General features: G+C 45.8%; 1 protein-coding gene across 5 annotated transcripts in view; it reads left to right on the top strand.

Annotated features, from left to right (window-relative positions):
- The window catches only part of GARNL3 (GTPase activating Rap/RanGAP domain like 3), a 102,024-nt gene extending 82,995 nt beyond the window's left edge, over positions 1-19,029 (top strand). For 3 of the 5 annotated variants that reach the window (XR_009152281.1, XR_009152279.1, XR_009152280.1), the window contains exons 27-30: positions 1,659-1,868; positions 3,349-3,463; positions 5,790-6,479; positions 6,582-19,029. Coding sequence is in view for 2 of the 5 variants with exons in the window: in XM_058159071.1 (XP_058015054.1) it covers positions 1,659-1,868; positions 3,349-3,463; positions 5,790-5,976 (512 nt within the window). In the remaining 3 variants the exon portion in view is untranslated. Of the gene's footprint in view, positions 1-1,658; positions 1,869-3,348; positions 3,464-5,789; positions 6,528-6,581 lie in introns of those variants that run through there. The other 2 variants (XM_058159071.1, XM_058159070.1) reach the window with 2 other exon arrangements.
- Positions 19,030-20,420: the final 1,391 nt, after the last annotated feature.

Below are 20,420 nucleotides of genomic sequence, written 5' to 3'. Positions count from 1 at the left end.
GCAACAAGTTATAGTCATACAGTCATAAGTGGAAAGAGATTGGTGATGGGAACTATGAGAAGATTAATAGTAGTGCAGATTCAGTAAATAGTCTGACAGTGTTGAGGGAATTATTTGTTTAGCAGAGTGATGGCCTTCGGGAAAAAACTGTTCTTGTGTCTAGTTGTTCTGGTGTGCAGTGCTCTATAGCATTGTTTTGAGGGTAGGAGTTGAAACAGTTTATGTCCAGGATGTGAGGGATGTGTAAATATTTTCACGGCCCTCTTCTTGATTCGTGCAGTATACAGGTCCTCAATGGAAGGCAGGTTGGTAGCAATTATTTTTTCTGCAGTTCTGATTATCCTCTGAAGTCTGTGTCTGTCTTGTTGGGTTGCAGAACCAAACCAGACAGTTACGGAGGTGCAAATGACAGACTCAATCATTCCTCTGTAGAACTGGATCAGCAGCTCCTTGGGCAGTTTGAGCTTACTGAGTTGGCGCAGAAAGAACAGTCTTTGTTGTCCTTTTTTAATGATGTTTTTGATGTTAGCTGTCCATTTGAGATCTTGCGATATGATAGAACCTAGAAATTTGAAGGTTTCTACTGTTGATACTGTGTTGTCAAGTATTGTGAGAGGTGGAAGTATGGAAGGGTTTCTCCTAAAGTCTACCACCATTTCTACAGTTTTGAGTGTGTTCTTCTGACCAAGAAGCTTCTTCAGTCGGAACTGAAGAAGCTTCTTGGAGGAGAAGTCAAACGCCTGACTATTTCTTGAGCTAGCATATGTTGTTGAATTAAACGTTCTGTTTTCTTCTGAAACTTTTCTTTTCTTGGATTTAACCGTGGTTGGCCTACCGGGGGTTGAAAAGCTCAATAAATTGTGTGCCGGCAGGTGTCGCACATTGGCGGTTGCGATGCATATTTTGACTGACAGGGAGCCGCAGCAGAGGGGTGAAAGAGCCACATGCGGCTCCAGAGCTGCAGGTTGCTGACCCCTGGTCTAGATGATACATGAGAGGAAGTGGGGAAACCATGATTTGGTTACCCCGCTGCAGATCCATGGAACTCGGCGCGAAGCAATTCAAAAGTTGAAAAGAACTATCTGTCCTTAAAGGTAAAGGTTCCCCTCGCACATATGTGCTAGTCGTTCCCGACTCTAGGGGGCGGTGCTCATCTCCGTTTCTAAGCTGAAGAGCCAATGCTGTCTGAAGACGTCTCCGTGGTCATGTTCCCGGCATGACTCAATGCCAAGGACACACGGAATGCTGTTCCCTTCCCACCAAAGGTGGTCCCTATTTTTTCTACTTGGATTTTTTTATGTGCTTTCGAACTGCTAGGTTGGCAGAAGCTGGGACAAGGAACAGGAGGTCACCCCATTACGCAGCACCAGGGATTCGAACTGCTGAACTGCCGACTTTTCGATTGACAAAGTCAGCGTCTTAGCCAATGAGCCATCGCATCCCCTATCCTTAGCTACTCTTATTGTTGGGATCCTTATGGGTCACTTTTTTCAGTGCCGGTCACTAAACAATCAGTTGTAAATCAAGGATTACCTGTAATATGAGTGTCTTGTGGAAGGCAAAGATTCCGGGAATGTTCGGTTGACTATCGGCTCTTTGGCCAAACATCTTGAGCCAAGCTGAATGTCATCAGGAACTCTTCTCTTCCCCCCTCTCAGGTGAAGCTTTGTGCAGGAATATCTACAAAATCCCCCTCAGCAATCTGGTTGGCCGGAGCATCGAGCGCCCGCTCAAGTCTCCGATGGTGCCCAAGGTCATCACCACCCCGACGTCATCTGGCATGGCCCCGATTCCGGTGGCACCTTCCCTCTCCTTGTCGCGGATAGAGATCAAAGAGATTGCCAGCCGAACCCGCAAGGAATTGCTCGGTAAGGACTGCGGGAGCTCAGCGTTTTCCGAATTAATCCACGAAACGGGACTTTTCAGATCAACTTTGAGCCTGGCCTCTGGGACCAGGGAAAGGTTCTTAGGTTGCATCATAAGAATTGATTGATCGATCAGAACAGGGCTGGAAGGGACCTTGGAGGTCTTCTAGTTCAACCCCCTGCTCAAGCAGGAGGCCCTATACCCATGATGGCGAACCTATGGCATGCGTGTCCACAGGTGGCACATGGAGCCATATCGGTGGACACGCAAGCTCAGCTCGGTGCGCATGCGCGCACTGGCCAGCTGATTTTCGGGCCTTCTGGGCCATCCGGAAGTAGGGAAACAGGCTGTTTCCTGCCTCTGGAGGGCCTGGGGAAGGCTGTTTTCACCCTCCCCAGGCTCCTAGAAAGGCTCTGGAGCCTGGGGAGAGCAAAAAACAGGCCTACTGGATCCACAATGCTATTGCATGCCAAAAGTGGGGAGAGCACGGGGGGGTTGCGGGCGCATGCGCAGGGGGCGGGGCGCATAGAATTATGGGTGTAGGCATGCATATGACACACCCTCCCCTGGTGCTCCCCCCGCTTTTGGCACGTGATGGCAAAAAGTTTAGCCATCACTGCCCTATACAAATTGAGACAAGTGACGGCAGGCCACAACACCCAGTACCTCTGTCGTGTCCCACTCCCACTCCAACGAACGAGTCAAGGAAGTCCATTACAAACTTGGCAACGAAGCCTCTGCAGCTTGCCACGTTCCTTCGAGGTTTATCAGGGCAGGCAGGAGTCCAAGTTGTGACTTCAGCGATAGAGTCCGATATCAGCAAACTAGATGAGACTTTGCTTGACTCAAGGTTGGAATGCCAAAAGCAGGTCCTTTATATAGGCTGTGGGGTGTGGCTCCGTGACTCAGCATTTATCCAGATCTGCCCCACCCTTCCTTCTGCTGGCGTCGCCTCTCAGATCTCCGGAAGCGAGGATCCTCCCACTCTGAATTGTTTTCAGCTGGATCTGCTGTTAGTAATTCCACCACCTGGCTGGCTTCCTGCTCTGAAGGCTGAGCCAAAGGAACACACGCTGTATGAGTGAGGTTTATCGGGCTTGTCCTTTCATTCCTTGAATCCTCTCCGGGCATGGGGCCAGGGCCAGGGGCTGGAGTCATGACAGGCCGTTCATCTTCATTATCAGACTCAGAGTCTGATAAAAAGCCCGGTTGGACGGGAGGGGCCCGGCTGAGGAGAGGAGGGAGGACGAGTCACAACAACCTCTGTCACGGTGAGCCTCGGTCTCTTTCTTGTTTCAAGGTGTAGGCAAGCTTCTTCATAAAATGGGCATCGGTGAGACCCGTCTTTATTGTTTTACTATCATGATTACGATGATTATTTCTGACAATCATTACCTACCTTAAAGGTCCTCTGGAGTTAGAAATGCGAGAAAGGAAAACGTCTCCCAAGGATTGACAGATCTTCTTTCCTGGTTTCTCCAGGTCTCTTAAACGATCCTTCTTCGAAGTCCGAAAGTGGCCCAAAGCAGAAGAAGCTTCCATCAAAACAATCAGACCCCCCCAAACAGGGAACTCTACGGTCCTCCAGCAGTGACAGGTAAGCAGCCACTGACAGGAGAGAGAGTTGGGGATGAGGCTACAAGCCTGCACCCCAGTTTGCCAAACTACCTGATACTTTGAAGCTATCGATGAGGGCTAGAAGTATACATTCATTGAGAGGATAACATTGGGTGCAAGACAATCCAAGGTAGTTTTCCTATATTCTTAGCTTGGAAGATGCATTCATCTCAAGGCCACTATTCCAACTTAATGTTTCTGTGATGGCTAAAACTTTTCTAAGATCAATAGAGTAGAGTAGAGTAGAATAGAGTAGAGTAGGGAATAGAATAGAATTAAGAATAGAGTAGAGTAGAGTAAAATAAAATTGGGAATAGAATAGAATTAAAAATAAAGTAGAGTAGAATAGAATAGGAAATAGAATAGAATTAAGAATAGAGAAGAGAAGAGAAGAGTAGAATAGAATAGGGAATAGAATAGAATTAAGAATAAAGTAGAGTAGAATAAAATAGGGAATAGAATAGAATTAAGAATAGAGTAGAGAAGAGTAGAGTAGAATAGAATAGGGAATAGAATAGAATTAAAAATAGAGTAGAATAGAGTAGAGTAGAATAGAATAGAATAGAATAGAACTAAGAATAGAATAGAGTAGAGAAGAGAAGAGTAGAATAGGGAATAGAATAGAATTAAGAATAGAGTAGAGAAGAGTAGAGTAGAGTAAAATAGAATAGGGAATAGAATAGAATTAAAAATAGAGTAGAATAGAGTACAGTAGAATAGAATAGAACTAAGAAAAGAATAGAGTACAGTAGAGAAGAGAAGAGAAGAGTAGAATAGGGAATAGAATAGAATTAAGAATAAAGTAGAGTAGAATAAAATAGGGAATAGAATAGAATTAAGAATAGAATAGAGAAGAGTAGAATAGAGTAGAATAGGGAATAGAATAGAACTAAGAATAGAATAGAATAGAATAGAGTAGAGTAGAGTAGAGTAGAGCAGAATAGAATATGAATTTGGAATCGAATCGAATAGAATATGAATTTAGAATAAAATAGAGTAGAATATGAATTTAGAATAGAGACTTCACAACTAACGAAAGAGTAGAGTAGAATATGAATTGAGAAGAGAAGAGACTAGAATAAAAATTGGTCATTTTAAATGCCAACCTAGTTCGAAAGCACGTAAAAATGCAAGTAGAAAAAATAGGGACCACCTTTGGTGGGAAGGTAAAAGCGTTCCATGCGCCTTTGGCCTTGAGTCATGCCGGCCACATGACCACAGAGACGTCTTTGGGCAGCGCTGGCTCTTCGGCTTTGAAACGGAGATGAGCACCGCCCCCTAGAGTCAGGAACGACAAGCACATATGTGCAAGGGGAACCTTTACCTTTACTTTAATCGTCATACATTAAAATGAAATTCCGTTGCATTCAGTTCTCAAAAGACAATCCTTATTCATATACCCACACACACACATATATGACACAGAGAACCATCACAGTCTAGTTCAGATGTGTACATATACATGGCGGAGGGTGGGGGGAGAATGAATCCTGCAAGTTTACAAGACAGATAGAATAGAATAGAATAGAATTTTTTTATTGGCCAAGTGTGATTGGACACACAAGGAATTTGTCTTGGTGCATATGCTCTCAGTGTACATAAAAGAAAAGATACGTTCATCAAGGTACAACAAGGTAGCATAAGAAGGAACGAAGCCATTACAGAATCTAGCAAGTCCTGCTCTAGACGCTTCGGAACCTCTTCCCTGCAGGGATGCAAACAAAAAACAGGCCATGAAAAAAAATCATGACATACTTCTACAACCCATCCACCCAACTGGGATGAGAAAACTTAGAACTCCGCCGACTCCGACCGGACCTGTGTTTAACACACAGAATCATCTATTGCAATATCCTTCCTCTTAAAGACTACTTCAGCTTCAATCGCAATAATACAAGAGCAAACAATAGATTCAAACTTAATGTCAACTGCTTCAAACTTGATTGCAGAAAATATGACTTCAGTAACAGAGTTGTTAATACTTGGAACTCACTACCTGACTCTGTGGTCTCTTCTCAAACTCCCAAAAGCTTCAACCAAAAACTGTCTACTATTGACCTCACCCCATTCCTAAGAGGACTATAAGGGGCGTGCATAAGAGCCCAAAAGTGCCTACCGTTCCTCTCCTATTGTTCCCTTTCATTATATCAAATTAACATAGTTGTTGCGCACTTTTGCTTATATATATATATGTTTTTCTTTTATGATGTGTTGTTGTTTTATGTCGATGTTTGTGTATACCGTTGTGACAAAATAAAATAAAATTTTAAAAAAACCTCTTCCCATTTCTGCTTTCCTCTCCCCAGGCTTGTGGTAACCTCCTTTGAGAGCACTTCTGAAGAGCCTCACTTCTCTACCGTTTCAGATGTTGACCCCGTCCCGCTGGCGGAGGAGAAGGAGGAGGAGAAGGAGGAGGAGAAGGAGGAGGGCCTGCCCAGCGCTCGCTTCCAACTCGGGGCCTCATTTGATGAAGGTGTCATTGACTTGAAGTGAAGACAGCTGTGAGGACCCATTTTTGCACGCACTCGCCTTCCCCCCACCCCCACCCAAGTTCTCTGCCATCGGCCCCCACCCTGCCCGCCCCCATTTTGTACAGCGCTCTTAAAACGGTATCCGTCACAGCCAGAAGTCCTAGTAATTTTAGAAGTCGTCACCACATGCAATCCAAGAGAGGGGCCCAGGGATCCAACTTGGGAGGACTGAATTGTCTCAGTCGATCGATGGATTGAACCAGAGGCCAACTCTGGATGCCTGAATTGTTTCAGTTGATCGATTGATTGAATGAGAAGCCAGCTCTGGACGCCCAAATTGTTTCAATCGATCGATTGATCGAACAAGAGGCTAACTCTGGGAAGCCTGAATTGTGTCAATTGATAAATTGATTGAATGAGAGGCCAGCTCTGGATGTTTGAATTGTTTCAATCAAATCGATTGATCGAACAAGAGGCCAACTGGATACCCGGATTATTTCAATTGATCAACTGATTGAACGAGAGGTCAACTCTGGATGCCTGAATTGTCTCAGTTGATAAATTGATCGAACAAGAGGCCAACTGGATACCCGGATTATTTCAATTGATCGATTGATTGAACGAGAGGTCAACTCTGGATGCCTGAATTGTCTCAGTTGATAAATTGATTGAATGAGAGGCCAGCTCTGGATGTTCAAATTGTTTCAATCGATCGATTGATTGAACGAGAGGCTAGTTCTGGATGCCCAAATTGTTTCAATCGATCAATCAATTGATTGAACGAGAGGCCAGTTCTGGATATCCGAATTGTCTCAGTTGATCGATTGATCGAACAAGAGGCTAAGGATGTGTGTGTATGTGTGTGTGTATTCTTTTTGGTGACGAGAGCGGTCACCCAATTTTTTGTGTGGTGTTGTTGGGGGGGGAAAAGGCTTTGGGCGAAGGATCGGATGAGTTTTAATCAGTGAATTGATTAAACCTCTATGTTTTCACATGGAACATGGATTTTGAGGAACAGACTGCTGACAGTTCAGGGGTGGGCCAAATTCTAAGTGCCCCCTTCCTTCATGGCAACGACCAAGAGTCACGTTCCTTTTCTCCATCAGCGCTGAGGGATGGTGATGACCTTGGACAGCCTTAGAGATTGTCCCCAGATTAGGAGATCAGAATGGAAAGAATGGAAAATGGAAGTTCTCCAACCAACATTTCTCATCCTTTGAAGTTAGAAGGGGGGTCCTGGATCCATGCCGGGGATGGCCTCCACCTTCCTTGTCTGAAACAGGCCAGGGATCCTGCCTCCTCCAGGGTCTTAGCTTATATTCCATATTTATTATTAATTACCCAGCTGCGGCGAAGCAACTGGCCATTGCAATCTGCCCTACGAGGAAGATCCTAGAAGCATCTGGGTTGGTCATTGTCTGTAGGGCACTGTAGGCTGCTGGACCCGAACATCACAATCCAAAGGTGTATTTGGTGTGTGGAGGATTTGCCCCCTGCAAATCCTGCCCGTGACCGCGAGACTTAATTTCTGATTGGATCAGCAGGGAGAGGTTATTAGTAAAGGATGGCCCAGCCATCTCTACTCAATCGATTGCTTTGGCACACTCAAGATTCGGTTGTGCAGTCTTGAAATAGCTTTTTGGTCTGATCCGGGGGAGGGGTGGGTGGCAAAGAAATCTGGAATACTTTCATTTAAAAAGGTTGGAAGTTAGAAGGGACCTTGGAGGTCTTCTAGACCAACCCCCGCCCCCCCCGCCCCTGCTCAAGCAGGAGAGCCTATCCTATTTTGAGACAAACGGTCGCCCAGTCTCTTCTTTGAAATCCTCCAATGGTGGAGCACCCACAGTTTAACACCCCACACCGCACCCCCAAATATATAAATCCTGTCCAATTAACGACGGTTGCTTCTACTTAGGAAAAAAAATTCTTGTCGAGGAACCTAATCCATTACAAAAAAACCAACAACAACACCCTTTCGGTTGCAACAGATAGGAAGACGAGAGCTTTCTCAAGCTGAACATCTGTTCTTCCCCTTCCCGCCTCATTTTGATTCGTGGATAAATGTCTCTCTATTTCCGCCCCCCCCCCATTTCTGCCAAGTAGAAAAGGACAAGGTTAGGTAGAGCAATACAGCTGTTTCTTTATCCCCGGACATCTCCGAAAAATACTGCAAGCCAAAAGCTCTCTTTGGATGAGTGACTTCCTAGTGACCATGAATGGATTGGCCAAAGAGTTTAAACTTGAAGGTGACCGCTGGGGTAAGATCCAGTAAGATCCTGGGATCAGTGGTGAAATCCAGATTTTTTTTTTACTACCGGTTCTGTGGGCGTGGTTTGTTGGGCGTGGTGTGGCTTAGTAGGTATGGCAGGGGAAGGATGCTTCAAAATCCCCATTCCCACCCCACTTCAGGGGAAGGATACTGCAAAATCCCCATTCCACTCCTGGGGGAAGGATACTGCAAAATCCCCATTCCCTCCCCACTCCTGAGGGAAGGATACTGCAAAATCCCCATTCCCTCTCCACTCCTGGGGGAAGGATACTGCAAAATCTCCATTCCCTCCCCACTCCAGGGGAAAGATACTGCAAAATCCCCATTCCCTTTCCACTCCTGGGGGAAGGATATTGCGAAACCTCCATTCCTACCCCACTCTGGGGCCAGCCAGAGCTGGAATTTGCCAGTTCTCCGAACTACTCAGAATTTCCGCTACCGGTTCTCCAGAACCTGCTGGATTTCACCCCTGCCTGGGATCCGGTAACCGGTTGAGCTTTTTCAAGAGAGGCAAGGAAAGCTTGGAAGAGATACCATACCTCCGGGGTAGGGACACTTGAAGCTACTTCCAACCTCTGGTAAATAGGTTTTGGAGCTTTGGGTTTTTCAAAAAGTTGGCAACCCTGTTTTAACCAGAGGTAAGCTGGTACCAGAAGTGTCCCCTGACCCTCTCTTGGGGGGCGGGAGAAATTTCTCTCAAAGCCACCTTTAATCTCGGCGACGTTTCCACGTGCCCTAACCCATCTCCTTGGCCCTTACCTTTAATAATAATAATAATAATAATAATAATAATAATAATAATAATAATAATAATAATAATAATAATAATAATATTTTAATTTGTATACCGCCCTTCTCCCGAAGGACTCAGGGCGGTTTACAGCCAAGATAAAATACAATGGAAACACATACAATACTAAAAACAGACGTTAAAAAACTTATTAAATTTGGTCCAATTTTAAAATACAATCAAACTATCAAACTATCAAATTTGGTAGTTTCTGACCTGTGCTTGGTTCAGACACCCTTGTCTACGGAGGTTCTCAAATCATCCAGGTCATGGTTGTTCCAAAAGTGCTTTTCCAAAAGACAACTGGATTTTTCCCGGCTTTTGTCCGTGGGAAAAACTTCCGCGACTCTCAGAAGGAGCGCTAACGACCAGAGGACTGCAAATGAATATTAAATCCTTCCATTCTCCGCCTTTCAGCTAGAACTGAAGAAGCTTCTTGGATGAGAAGCGAAACGTTTTCAAGGAAGGGGGGGGGGAAAAACCCCAACAAGGAAGTCCAGTTGCCTTTGGAAAAGCACCTTTGGTTCAGACGCTCGTAGAAACCAGATCTCCATCCGAAGGTGATCAAGTAGGGTTTCCTGCCTGGGCAGGGGGTTGGACTAGAAGGCCTCCAAGGTCCCTTCCAACTCTGTTATTATATATTATTAAGGAGTCCTGCCCCAGGTGAGAAAGACTGACACCTGACGGCTGACCTCTGCTCTGGTGCCAACATCTCCTTGCCAGGTTCACCAAGTTGACTCCGATTCGCCCTCCCTTGCACGAACAATCCCGCTCTGCTCGTTTATTTATGTGTAATTTATTTATTTATTTATCCCCCTGATCGGCAGACCGAGCAATACTTCCAAGTTAACGACCCCCTTCCAAGAACCAAACGGTTTGGTTTGGACCACGGAAGACGGCAGGATGTCTATTTTATTTTATTTTTTTATTTTATTTTCATTTTATTTTAGAACCGGATCGTCGTCTTTAAGCTTTCGTGAATCTCCGACTACAGAACAGAATAGAGAATAACAAGAGCTGGAAGGGGCCTTGGAGGTCTACTAGTCCAACCCTCGATGCTCAGGCAGGAAACCATATTCCGTTTCAGACGAAATGGTCGTTCCAATCTCTTCTTTAAAACTTCCAGTGCTCACAACTTCTGAAGGCAAAGTTGTTCCACCGATTCATTGTTCTAATTGTCAGGAATTTTCTTCTTAGCTCTAGATTGCTTCTCTCCTTGGTTAAGATTCCATCCATTGCTTCTTGTCCTGCCTTCAGGTGCTTTGGAGAATAGCTTGACCCTTTCTTCTTTTTGGCAGCCCCTCAAATATTGGAAGACTGCAATTATGTCACCCTTAGTCCTTCCTTTCATTAAACTAGACCTATCCAGTTCCTGCAGCCGTTCTTTATACGTTTTAGCCTCCAGCCCCCTCATCCTCTCTGTTGCTCTTCTCTGCACTCTTTCTAGAGTCTCAACAGTTCGTCAGTTTCCTTCCTTCCTTCCTTCCTTCCTTCCTTCCTTCCTTCCTTCCTTCCTTCCTTCCTTCCTTCCTTCCTTCCTTCCCTGGCAACGTCTCTTCTGAGATTAGAACGAGGCAGGTCTAGGAAGAGATTCCCACCTCTGGGGGGCAGGGGAGTGGCGATCTCCAGTTTGCAACCCTTCCCGGTGGCTCCTCCACTCCGCCTTCGATCTCCTACCTCTTTTTACCCACCAAGGTTCCATGATCCAGCCCCTCTTGGCCTTCGCCTGATTGCCTTATGTTTTTTGCTCATTGGACAGAGCAGTTAAAATCCATCTCGGGCGGGACGGTTATATAAAACAAATCCTTTGGACTGTTTTGCCTGCCCCATTCGTCCTGGGGCGGGGGGGGGGGGCAGGCCTCTCGCACCCTTGGCTGGTGGAAAACAAGCTGCTGAATTTCTAGATCTAATAGAAGAGAGTCATTGGGTTGAGTTTGCAGGGATACCCTTGTTCTGTCCCCCTCCTCAGTCCGGGAGACAGGAGCGATGGCTTAATTAGCCGGCAACTATCAGCTCTGGCAGAAAACTAGCAAGTATCTGCCAAGTGTCTCTGTTATCTCTCTTGATGCCGGTGAGTCAGCCAGGAAACCAGGAACAAACAGGACTTCAGCTCTAATTCTCTCCCTCTAAGCAGTTGATTTGCTTGCCATGAAGTGGTATAGCAGCCCTTGCTGCTTTTATATCCTGTGGGGTGTGGCTCCATGACTCAGCACTTCCTAGGCCTGCCCCACTCCTGCTTCTGTTGTTCCCGCCTCTCCTGCCTACGAAACCTAGGGTCCAGCCAGGCCTGATTGCCATCAGCCGGGTCTGGAGGCGTGGCCTGGGGGGGAAGAGTCAGGGGTCGGAGTCCTCATTATCTCTTCCACCTGGCCTGCCTCTGACTCCTGGAGCTGAGCCAGGGAAGCCAGTGCTCCAGAGGTAAATCCTGATGGCCCTTCCCCCTCACTTTCCGAGTCACTTTCTGGCAGGGCCCCCGGCTCGGGGGGCGCAGACACAACACCCTCCAAGAAATATGATGGGAAAAGGAAGAATCCATCAAGCAACCAGCTGGTCGGTGCAGACTTTTCTTTCCTGAGGATACAGTGCCCCATTCCCCACGTCTCAAAAAACAGCTAGTCGGCAACACGAGAACCAGCGCACAACGAAATCCGAATCTACCCACTGCTTTCCAAACACATTCTAATTTCTAGCCGCCCTGCAGATCGGTGGCACTGAATCATTCACACCCGTTCCCCTTGGCTGAAGGAGCCAGCCGGGGACGATGAGAATTGGAATACAGCCCCTCTTGGAAAAAGGGGGCCCGGCTTTCCCAAAAAAAGTCCCAGAACGGAAAGAAGCTGGGTTGAGAGACAGAGGGAAGGGCGCACAAAAGCTCCGTAGGGCCGCCAAGATTTGGGCAGAAATAGATTCGGTGGCTTTTGGGAATTTCTTTTGAATGTAGCATCTCTTGGTGGTGGTTTTTTTAACGCGTGCGTTTGCTGGAGATGAGGCACTTGCGTTTCTACTTTGGTGAAAATTATCCTCCCACCCCCCACCCCTTCCATTTTCTCTGCTATCACTTCTTTGATTCCAAAAGAACATTTTTATTTTATTTTATTTTTTGGGTGTAATCTTGCTCTTGCAAAATCTCGCCGCAGTGGGTGGGGGTGGGGGCAGGAGGACGCTTGTTGTAAATTAGCCGAATAATTCTTACCTGTCGCTCTCATTTTGCCGAGAGGTATGTTTTTCTTCTGCTCGAAGGTCGTGGCACCGGCGACAGTTGTACAATCAAAGGTCTTCCAGGCAGGGTAGGTTAAGAAGATTTGAGTGCGCACAGCAGATGTGTCACTGGGCTTTGAAACACGGTTATAACCATTTCAACTTTTTACAAGAGTAGATTTGTAGCTCGGGGTTCCACTGTGGGGTTCCTTGGCGGTCTCCAAGCTTGTTTGTGTTCTCACAGATGTTTCGTTACCCAGCTAGGTAGCATCATCAGTGCAAACCCCCCACCCCCTTCTAAGCACTGGTGATGTTGCCTACAGTAGTGGCCAAAATTGTGGAAACCCTTTCGGGGAAAAGTATATTTTCTAAAACTAGCTAATAACACAACTTTTCTTTTCTTTTTTGGGAGGGGAGTAGTACCATAAAATTATATATCAATGGAAAGATAATTTAATCAAGAATGTTAACGCAATGACTTTTATGAAGGATTTGCTGTTAGAATAGCAGTTGCGGTATAAAGAAGAAAAGTGAAAGGCGTAGAAAAAACGAGATATACAAAAATGATCCCCATGTCAGTGAGTACTTCGTTGGGTCACCTTTAGCACGAATGACGGCCTTACGACGTCTTCCCGTGGAGTGAACCAAGTCTTTGAGTTCTGTAGCTGTTCTAATGTGAAACCAAGATTGAATGTTTGCTTCTATTAACTGGGTTTTATTGCTGGGTCACTTCTGACTAACAAGTTTCTTTAGTCGGCTCCATAGCTTTTCCATTGGGTGAAGGTCTGGGCCATTCCAGCAGTGGAATAGGATTATCTTGAAACTCAAAAAAAAAAAAAAAAAGTGGTGTTATTAGCCATCAAACCTCAAAATTACACTTTTCCCAAAAGGTTTCCAACAATTTCGGCCACTACTGTAGCTGGATAACGAAACATCTGTGAGAAAACGACCAAGCTCGGAGAACACCAAAGAACTCACAATGTCAACTCGTCTTTTGCTATCTTCAATTTTGTTTCTTTTTGGTTTTTTTGTGCCTTTGAGTTGGTCTTTAACTCCTGGAATTTGCCTGGAGAAATCCTGGTAGTTTTCTCAGCAAAACTGGTCAGAATTGGTCTACCCAGGGCTGAGAAGAGAGAGAAAGAGAATAACTAGCCCAAAGTCACCCCGTTGGCTTTGCGTCTCAGGCAGTCTAGAACTCCCAGCCTCCTGGTTTTTCTAGCCTGATGCCTTACCCTCTGCCCCAAACTGGGTCTCCGTTGCTGCCGCTCGACACCTGACCGCAAATTTGCCAAGCGTTTTTTACCGCTTCCCCAAAAAAGAGAGAGAGAGAGAGAGAGACTCTTGTGATGTCCCCAATTCAAATGTTGCCTTGAAGCCGAGTCTCCTAACTGAAAAAAAAAAGTGCCCCCCACCCATTAAACCGGGATTAATCCCTCCCACCATCTTCATGGTGAAAAACGGTGCTGTGTTTGTGCGATGACTGCATCGCCCCTTTTGAAATGGCGGTGATAGTAGAAAATTCATCCATCCGGTATCGGGGGCGGGCGGGTTGTTGTTGTTTTTTCTTTCCCCAAAGGCAATTTTGGGAAATCACAAAAACCAAACGCAGAGAAGGAAAACTGGTTAAATTTTGATGCTTTTACCCAAAAGACCATGACTCTTATGTAATGTTCTCCCAGCCGTGGTTAATTCTGATTTTCATTCACGCGGGCAACTCTTTCGCCGTGGCTTGACGGATGAAGCCTCTTAGCAGGGCTTTGCTACCGGTTCGCAAATGTGAGTGTGCGCATATGGGCAGAGTGTCAAAAACCAGGACGTGATGACATCCGGGCAGGTGGGCGGAGCCTCCCACATCCGCCGCTACCGGTTCGCGCGAACCGGAGTGAACCAGCTGAATTCCACCGCTTAGGTGAAACTTGGTGGTCTTTGCTCATCCAGCCACACAAAATACGGACCACCAGGTTTTCCTGCTGAAAGGAGATTGTAGGCGACGGTTATTAATCGCTCTTCTCTCCCGTTACTGAAAGAATGTGCAATCAGGGTAGTGTGTTGTGTTGTTTTGTTTTTTTAAAAAAGAAGGATGATCTGTGCTTAAACTTAAGAGGTGGTAGAATTTACTATACCCATGGACTGCTTTTCCACTTCGCCTCCCAACACACGCTCTTACTCTCGAACAACGAAACCAGGTTAACCTTTTCTGGCCTGGCACCTGGTACAAGTTAACCATACTCCCCTTTCAGCACCGGCCCATGCTGGTTGGGGATGCTGGGAGTTGTAGTCTTAGGAGATGGAGGGAGGCCGATCTGCCTTGTTTTGTTTTGTTTTGTTTCCTGTCTTCCTTTTCAGCCGAAGGCTGAGCAGCGTTTTTTTTTTCCCTGCCCGGTAAGACCTTCCGCTGTTGCAAATAAAAAGAAAAGAAGAAGGGAGAAAACGGCACCTAGCAAAACGAACCACCTTGGCTCCGAAAATGTGGCGCAAAACGTTTTGCCTCTTTTTCAAGATCGCAGCCACAATTGTAGCGTTGGACGTTATTACACCCTGATCTGCTGTGGTCGGCTTTGCACGTCTGTTCCTGTTTGTGCCATTGGACTTGGTGTACTTAAATTTTTCCATGTTTTCCCTGAGGTATTCTGATGTCTCCAGAGGAAGAACTCTTCCTCCTCCTTTCCTCCCTTCTTCATCCCTCCTCCTTCTCCTCCTTCCTCTTTCTTTATTCCTCATCTCTTCCCTTCTCCTCCTCTTTCTCCTCCTCCTCCTTTCTTCCCTTCTCCTCCTCCTCATCCCCTCTATCTTCTCCTTTCTTCCCTCCTCCTCCTCTCCCCTCCCTCCCTCCCTCCCTTCCTCTTTCTCCGTTCCTCCTCCTCCTCGTTTCTTCCCTTCTCCTTCTCCTTCTCTATTTCTTCTGCTCCTGTTCTTCTTCCTTCTTCCTTCTTCTCCTTCCTTCTTCCCCGCCTTCCTCCTCCATCTTCCCCTCTTCCCCTTCTCTTCCAAGTCTTCTTCTTCTTCTTCCTCCTCCTCCTCCCTCCCTCCCTCCCTTCCTTCCTCTTTCTCCGTTCCTCCTCCTCGTTTCTTCCCTTCTCCTCCTCCTTCTCTACTCCTTCTGCTCCTTTTCTTCTTCCTTCTTCCTTCTTCTCCTTCTTTCTTCCCCTCCTTCCTTCTCCATCTTCCCCTTCTCTTCCAAGTCTCCTCCTCCTCCTCCTCCTCCTCCTCCTCCTCCTCCTCCTCCTCCTCCTCCTCCTCCTCCTCCTCCTCCTCCTCCTCCTCCTAAGTTGGAGGTGGGAGAGAGCGGGTGCTTTTGGCAAGAATGACTTGCTAACATTTACAAAATAACTCCTCTCGCCGGACAGAAGGCACTCTGAAGCTGATGCGTGTACAAATCCGTTTGTCGTCGACACTGGTTGCTTGTTTTCCTGTCTTCTCTTTTCTTTCCAAAGAGCGTCCTCCAGCATTATCTGGCACGAGTTAGGTGTGATTCCCCCTGTGCCCCCCCCAACTCCCCAAAGCAACAGATGGAGAAGGAAGGCAGATTCGGCTAACCTCCGTTCCACCTTCCCCTCCCTCCCCCACATCTCCCCTTTCTTGTTATGGGGTGTGAAATCATGTTTGGATGATCCAAGCGCCTTAGAAGAAGAATCAGGGAGGGGACGGACGGGGGAACGACAACCGATTTATTGGCAGGAAGGAGCCGGGAGAAATCGAGGTGATGTTTTACCGCTTAAATCTACGATACCGAAATCTCACTCTTGCGGATTTACTGACGAGTAAAGGTGTCAGCCGCTCCTTTCCAGGGCCAGCTGTTGCTCACACACTCACCTCTGGTTGATCTCACCGGAGATGGATCCCATGGCGGATGATTTAGAAAATGCAAGTTAAAAGTGGCTGTGAAGATTCTCAAGTCAACCACGTCGCAGTTGTATCAGAAGTGATTATATATATAGTGATATATATATATATATATGGATTATATATACATATATATGTAGGTCTTTGGTTATTCGGGTTTTCTCCCGTATAAAATTGGAAGTGTCTTGGCGACGTTTCGACGAAATCTCATTCGTCATCTTCAGGCTGGTGTTTACAGCTTCGTGCTTCTAGGAGCTCTTATGCTCACATAAGAACAAAGCCAAAGCCTGAAGATGATGAGTGAGATCTCATCAAAACGTTGCCGAAATACTTCCAATCTTACACGGGAAAAGACCCGAACATACCAAAACCTGCATATATATATATATTTGAAAAGGCCACTGGATGGATTTTTTTCCCCCCTGAGGAGAAAGAAGACGTTTCACTTCCCATCCTGGAAGCTTCATCAGTTCTATTGCATGGTGTGGGAGATGGAAGGGCAGTTTTTGACTGTTGAGATTAGTTGGCAGGGGAAGAGGAATGATAGAATGATAGGAGGTGGGGGGTGAGAATGGAAAAATTGTGCTTTCTTTGCAGGCAACTGGTCTGAGATGACCCTGAGGTCACGAATAAAACTCCCAAGTAACAACAACGGCTCTCAAGAGTTGTTATCAATCCTCTCCCCCAATTCTCTCTGCTCGATTTGTAGCTCTTGTAGCTCGGGGTTGAACTGTGGGGTCCCTCGTGCTCTCTGAGCTTGGTTGTTTCCTTGGAGACGTTTCATTACCCAGCTAGGTAACATCATCAGTGCTAGAAGGGAGTGGGGTCTGTGGAATGGAAGAGGAGAATGACTGTGAATGTCCTTGGTGCTCGCTGAGCTTGGTTGTTTTCTTGCAGATGTCTCATTACCCAGCCAGGTAACATTATCAGTGCTAAAGAGGGAGGAAAACTCTGGGGTCCTGGTGCTCTCTGAGCTTGGTTGTTTTCCTTGGAGACGTTTCATTACCCAGCTAGGTAACCTCATCAGTGCTAGAAGAGAGAAGACAACTGTATATAAAAAGAACAAATCCCCTCCCTTCTAGCACTGAGGATATTACCTAGCTGGGTAATTAAACGTCTGCAAGAAAACCACCAAGCTGAGAGAGCATCAAAGACCCCGCAGTCCTCTTCCTCCTCCTCCTCCTCCTCCCTTCTAGCACTGATGGTGTTACCTAGTTGGTTAATGAAAAGTCTACAAGAAAACAACAAGGCTCAGAGAACACCCAACAACCTCACAACTCTCAACTCCACTTCGCTGTCTTTAATGTTGTTTTTTGTTGTGCCTTTGAGTCAGTGGTGGGTTCTAACCGGTGTTAACCACCGGCTCGCTTCGCGCAAGCGCATTGACTTACTGAGCAGCTGAGGCATGGCAATCTACTCGGCCGTGCCTTTCAGCTGGGCTAAAAACGAAGGAATAAAGGTAGGCGTAGCGCAGGGGCATAGCCCAGATGACGGTCGGAGCGAACCGGTTTGCTGTCGCATCAAGATCTCCGCTACCGGCTCTCCCGAACCGGGGAGAACCGGTAGCAACCGACCACTGCTTTGAGTTCAATCTTAACTCCTGGAACTTCCCGGAGAAATCCTGGCAATTTTCTTGGCAAGATTTCAGAACTCGCCTCTTTCTTCCCAAAGCTGAGAGCGAGTAACTGGCCCAAAGTCACCCAGGTGGACCCTGAGGTCACAGATAAAACCCCGAGTAACCACAACGGCTCTTGGGGAGTGTCAAGGCCAGGTAACCACAAAGAAAACACAACTTTCCCATTCTCACACATCCCCTCACCCGCTATCCTGTCAGAACCTGCCGTTCCCCCTCCTCCCCCAATTCATCTCGGCTGTCAATCCCTTGCCCTTCCATCTCCTGCAACCGTCCAATAGAACGGATGAAGCTTCCAGGATAGGAAGCGAAACCTCTTTTTTCCTCCCCACCCCCTCAAAATATCAACCCAGTTGCCTTTTTTTGCCCCCACCCAAAAAATAATTATTTATTTCAAAAATTTAAAAAAACAACCCTCACTTTTGATACAAGTTAAAAGTGGAATGGTCTCTTCACCACGCCATGCTCCATGGGTCGATCAGAGAATTAAATCACCCGAAATCTTTTTTTGGGGCTTAAATCTCCCATTCCTGCCCCTTCCCCCTTCTCGACGCCTCTCAGATCATGGCTTTACTCACACCTAACTTTGTTTGCTGGATTGTGCCCCTTTGACTGTTAACTCTTAACTAGGATTTTGTACTTTTCAATGATTCTGTGCTGTCAGCCTGTGGCTTCTCCTCTTGTCAGTCTCAAAAGTTTAAATTATACCACCAAGTGTCTTAAACTTAATTGTATTGGCCATTGTTTTTTCAATGCTATGAGTAAATAATGTATTATTTTCCTTTTTTTTTCTTCTTCTTCTTCCTGTGTGTTTTCAAAGCTTGTAAAAAAAAACAAAAAAACACAGAGAGAGCAAGAGCGCGCGAGAGAATCATACTTTGAATATAATGGCAAACATTTGTTCTGAAAGTTCCATAGACTTTCACAGCTGTAAAAAAAATCAACTGTTGGGGTATTTTTTTTTTCCTTCCTTGATATGTAATAAATATTTATGACATTTGATAATGCGGTTTTATCCTTGGTTTCTTCCCCTGGAGTGTGCTTGTAATTCACGAGCGCCTCAGAACTGTTCTCGCTCCTCCCTGAACTTTTGAATACCGAAGAGGAGAGAAAAATACACCTTTCGCCTTTTGTGAATACACACACACAACACACACATCCTGATCCTTTTTTTCCTGGGGCCACATTTGACCATGTATCCTCACAATTTCCCCTGGGGAAATGAACAGTGCTCAAAAGGAAGCTGTTTTTATTGCTTGAGCCTACAAACAGGAATCTTAAAAGTTAAAATTCCCTTCGCACATATTTGCTACTCATTCCAGACTCTAGGGGGCGGTGCTCATCTCCGTTTCAAAGCCGAAGAGCCAGCACTGTCCGAAGACGTCTCCGTGGTCATGTGGCCGGCATGACTCCACGCTTCAGGCTCCAGGCTTCAGCTTCGTGCTTCTGGGAGCGATTTATGGAGAACAAACAGCACAGATTATAATAAATGGTAGTTTGACAGAAGTTATTAAGATTGCGAAAGGAACGAGACAGGGATGTACCTTATCACCACTATTGTTTGTTTTGACTCTGGAACCATTATTAGATAAAATACGAGAATTAACGAAAATAGAGGGAATTAAGATTAGACAATATGAGTACAAAGTTAGAGCTTTTGCAGATGATGTAGTGGTTATTTTAACAAATCCTATAAATTCAAGTAGATTTTTGTATTTGGTGGATTATTCAAAATGTACTGAAGAAGAAGATAAAGTTCCTGCCACAATTTTTCCTTTTGGGAATTATAAAGGATTGTACAGGGATTGAGACTAAATTGATTCTGAATTTAATAACAGCAGCAAGACTGTTGATTGGACAATACTGGAAGAAAGAAGAGATACCTACAATAGAAGAATGGATACTGAAAGTTATTAATTTGGCTGAGATGGCTAAAATCTCAGCGTTTTTAAAAGACAATATGCAGGAAAGATATTTAATTGAATGGAAAAAATGGATTGATTATCTACAAAACAGATATCAGATTAAGAAATATCAGATTGCCTTTGAATAATTAGAAAGTTATTTTATGTAATGGGGAGGGGGTTGGGAGATGAAAAGCTTTGGATGTGGTTATTTGGATTGGAAGGGAAAATTTTATTCTATGTTTGGTTTATGTATAACAATACCTTGTGATTGACCCGGGAAGCCGGGGGGGGGAGGGAGGGGGGAAGGGGTTTTTTTTTTGGGAGGGAGGGGGGAAAAAGGGGGGAAATGTTTTTGTTTTTTAAAACTCTTTCAATAAAAAAAAAAAAAGCCGAAGAGCCAGTGCTGTCCGAAGACGCCTCCGTGGTCATATGGCCAGCATGACTCCACGCCAAAGGCGCACGGATCGCTGTTCCCTTCCCACCAAAGGTGGTCCCTATTTTTGCTACTTGCATTTTTTTACGTGCTTTCGAACTGCTAGGTTGGCAGAAGCTGGGACAAGTCACAGGAGCTCACCCCGTTACGCAGCGCTAGGGATTCGAACCGCTGAACTGCCCACCTTTCGATCATCAAGCTCAGCGTCTTAGCCACTGAGCCACCGTGTCCCCTGACTGCACCTAAAGGCTAAATCAAGTTCAACAGTATTCAACGAAGGGGTCAGATTCCGCCCTCTTGTGGCTACATAGGGATTCCAGGCTAATTCCCTGTTTGACGCCTCCCCCTCGCTCGGCCATTCTCTCTCCGACATCCATGTTACTTTTATGGATT

Source organism: Ahaetulla prasina, chromosome 16 (assembly GCF_028640845.1).
Source record: "Ahaetulla prasina isolate Xishuangbanna chromosome 16, ASM2864084v1, whole genome shotgun sequence".
In the NCBI taxonomy this organism is placed as follows: domain Eukaryota; kingdom Metazoa; phylum Chordata; class Lepidosauria; order Squamata; family Colubridae; genus Ahaetulla; species Ahaetulla prasina.
Note: the sequence above shows the minus strand (reverse complement) of the source record. Positions and strands in the feature narration are given on the sequence as shown.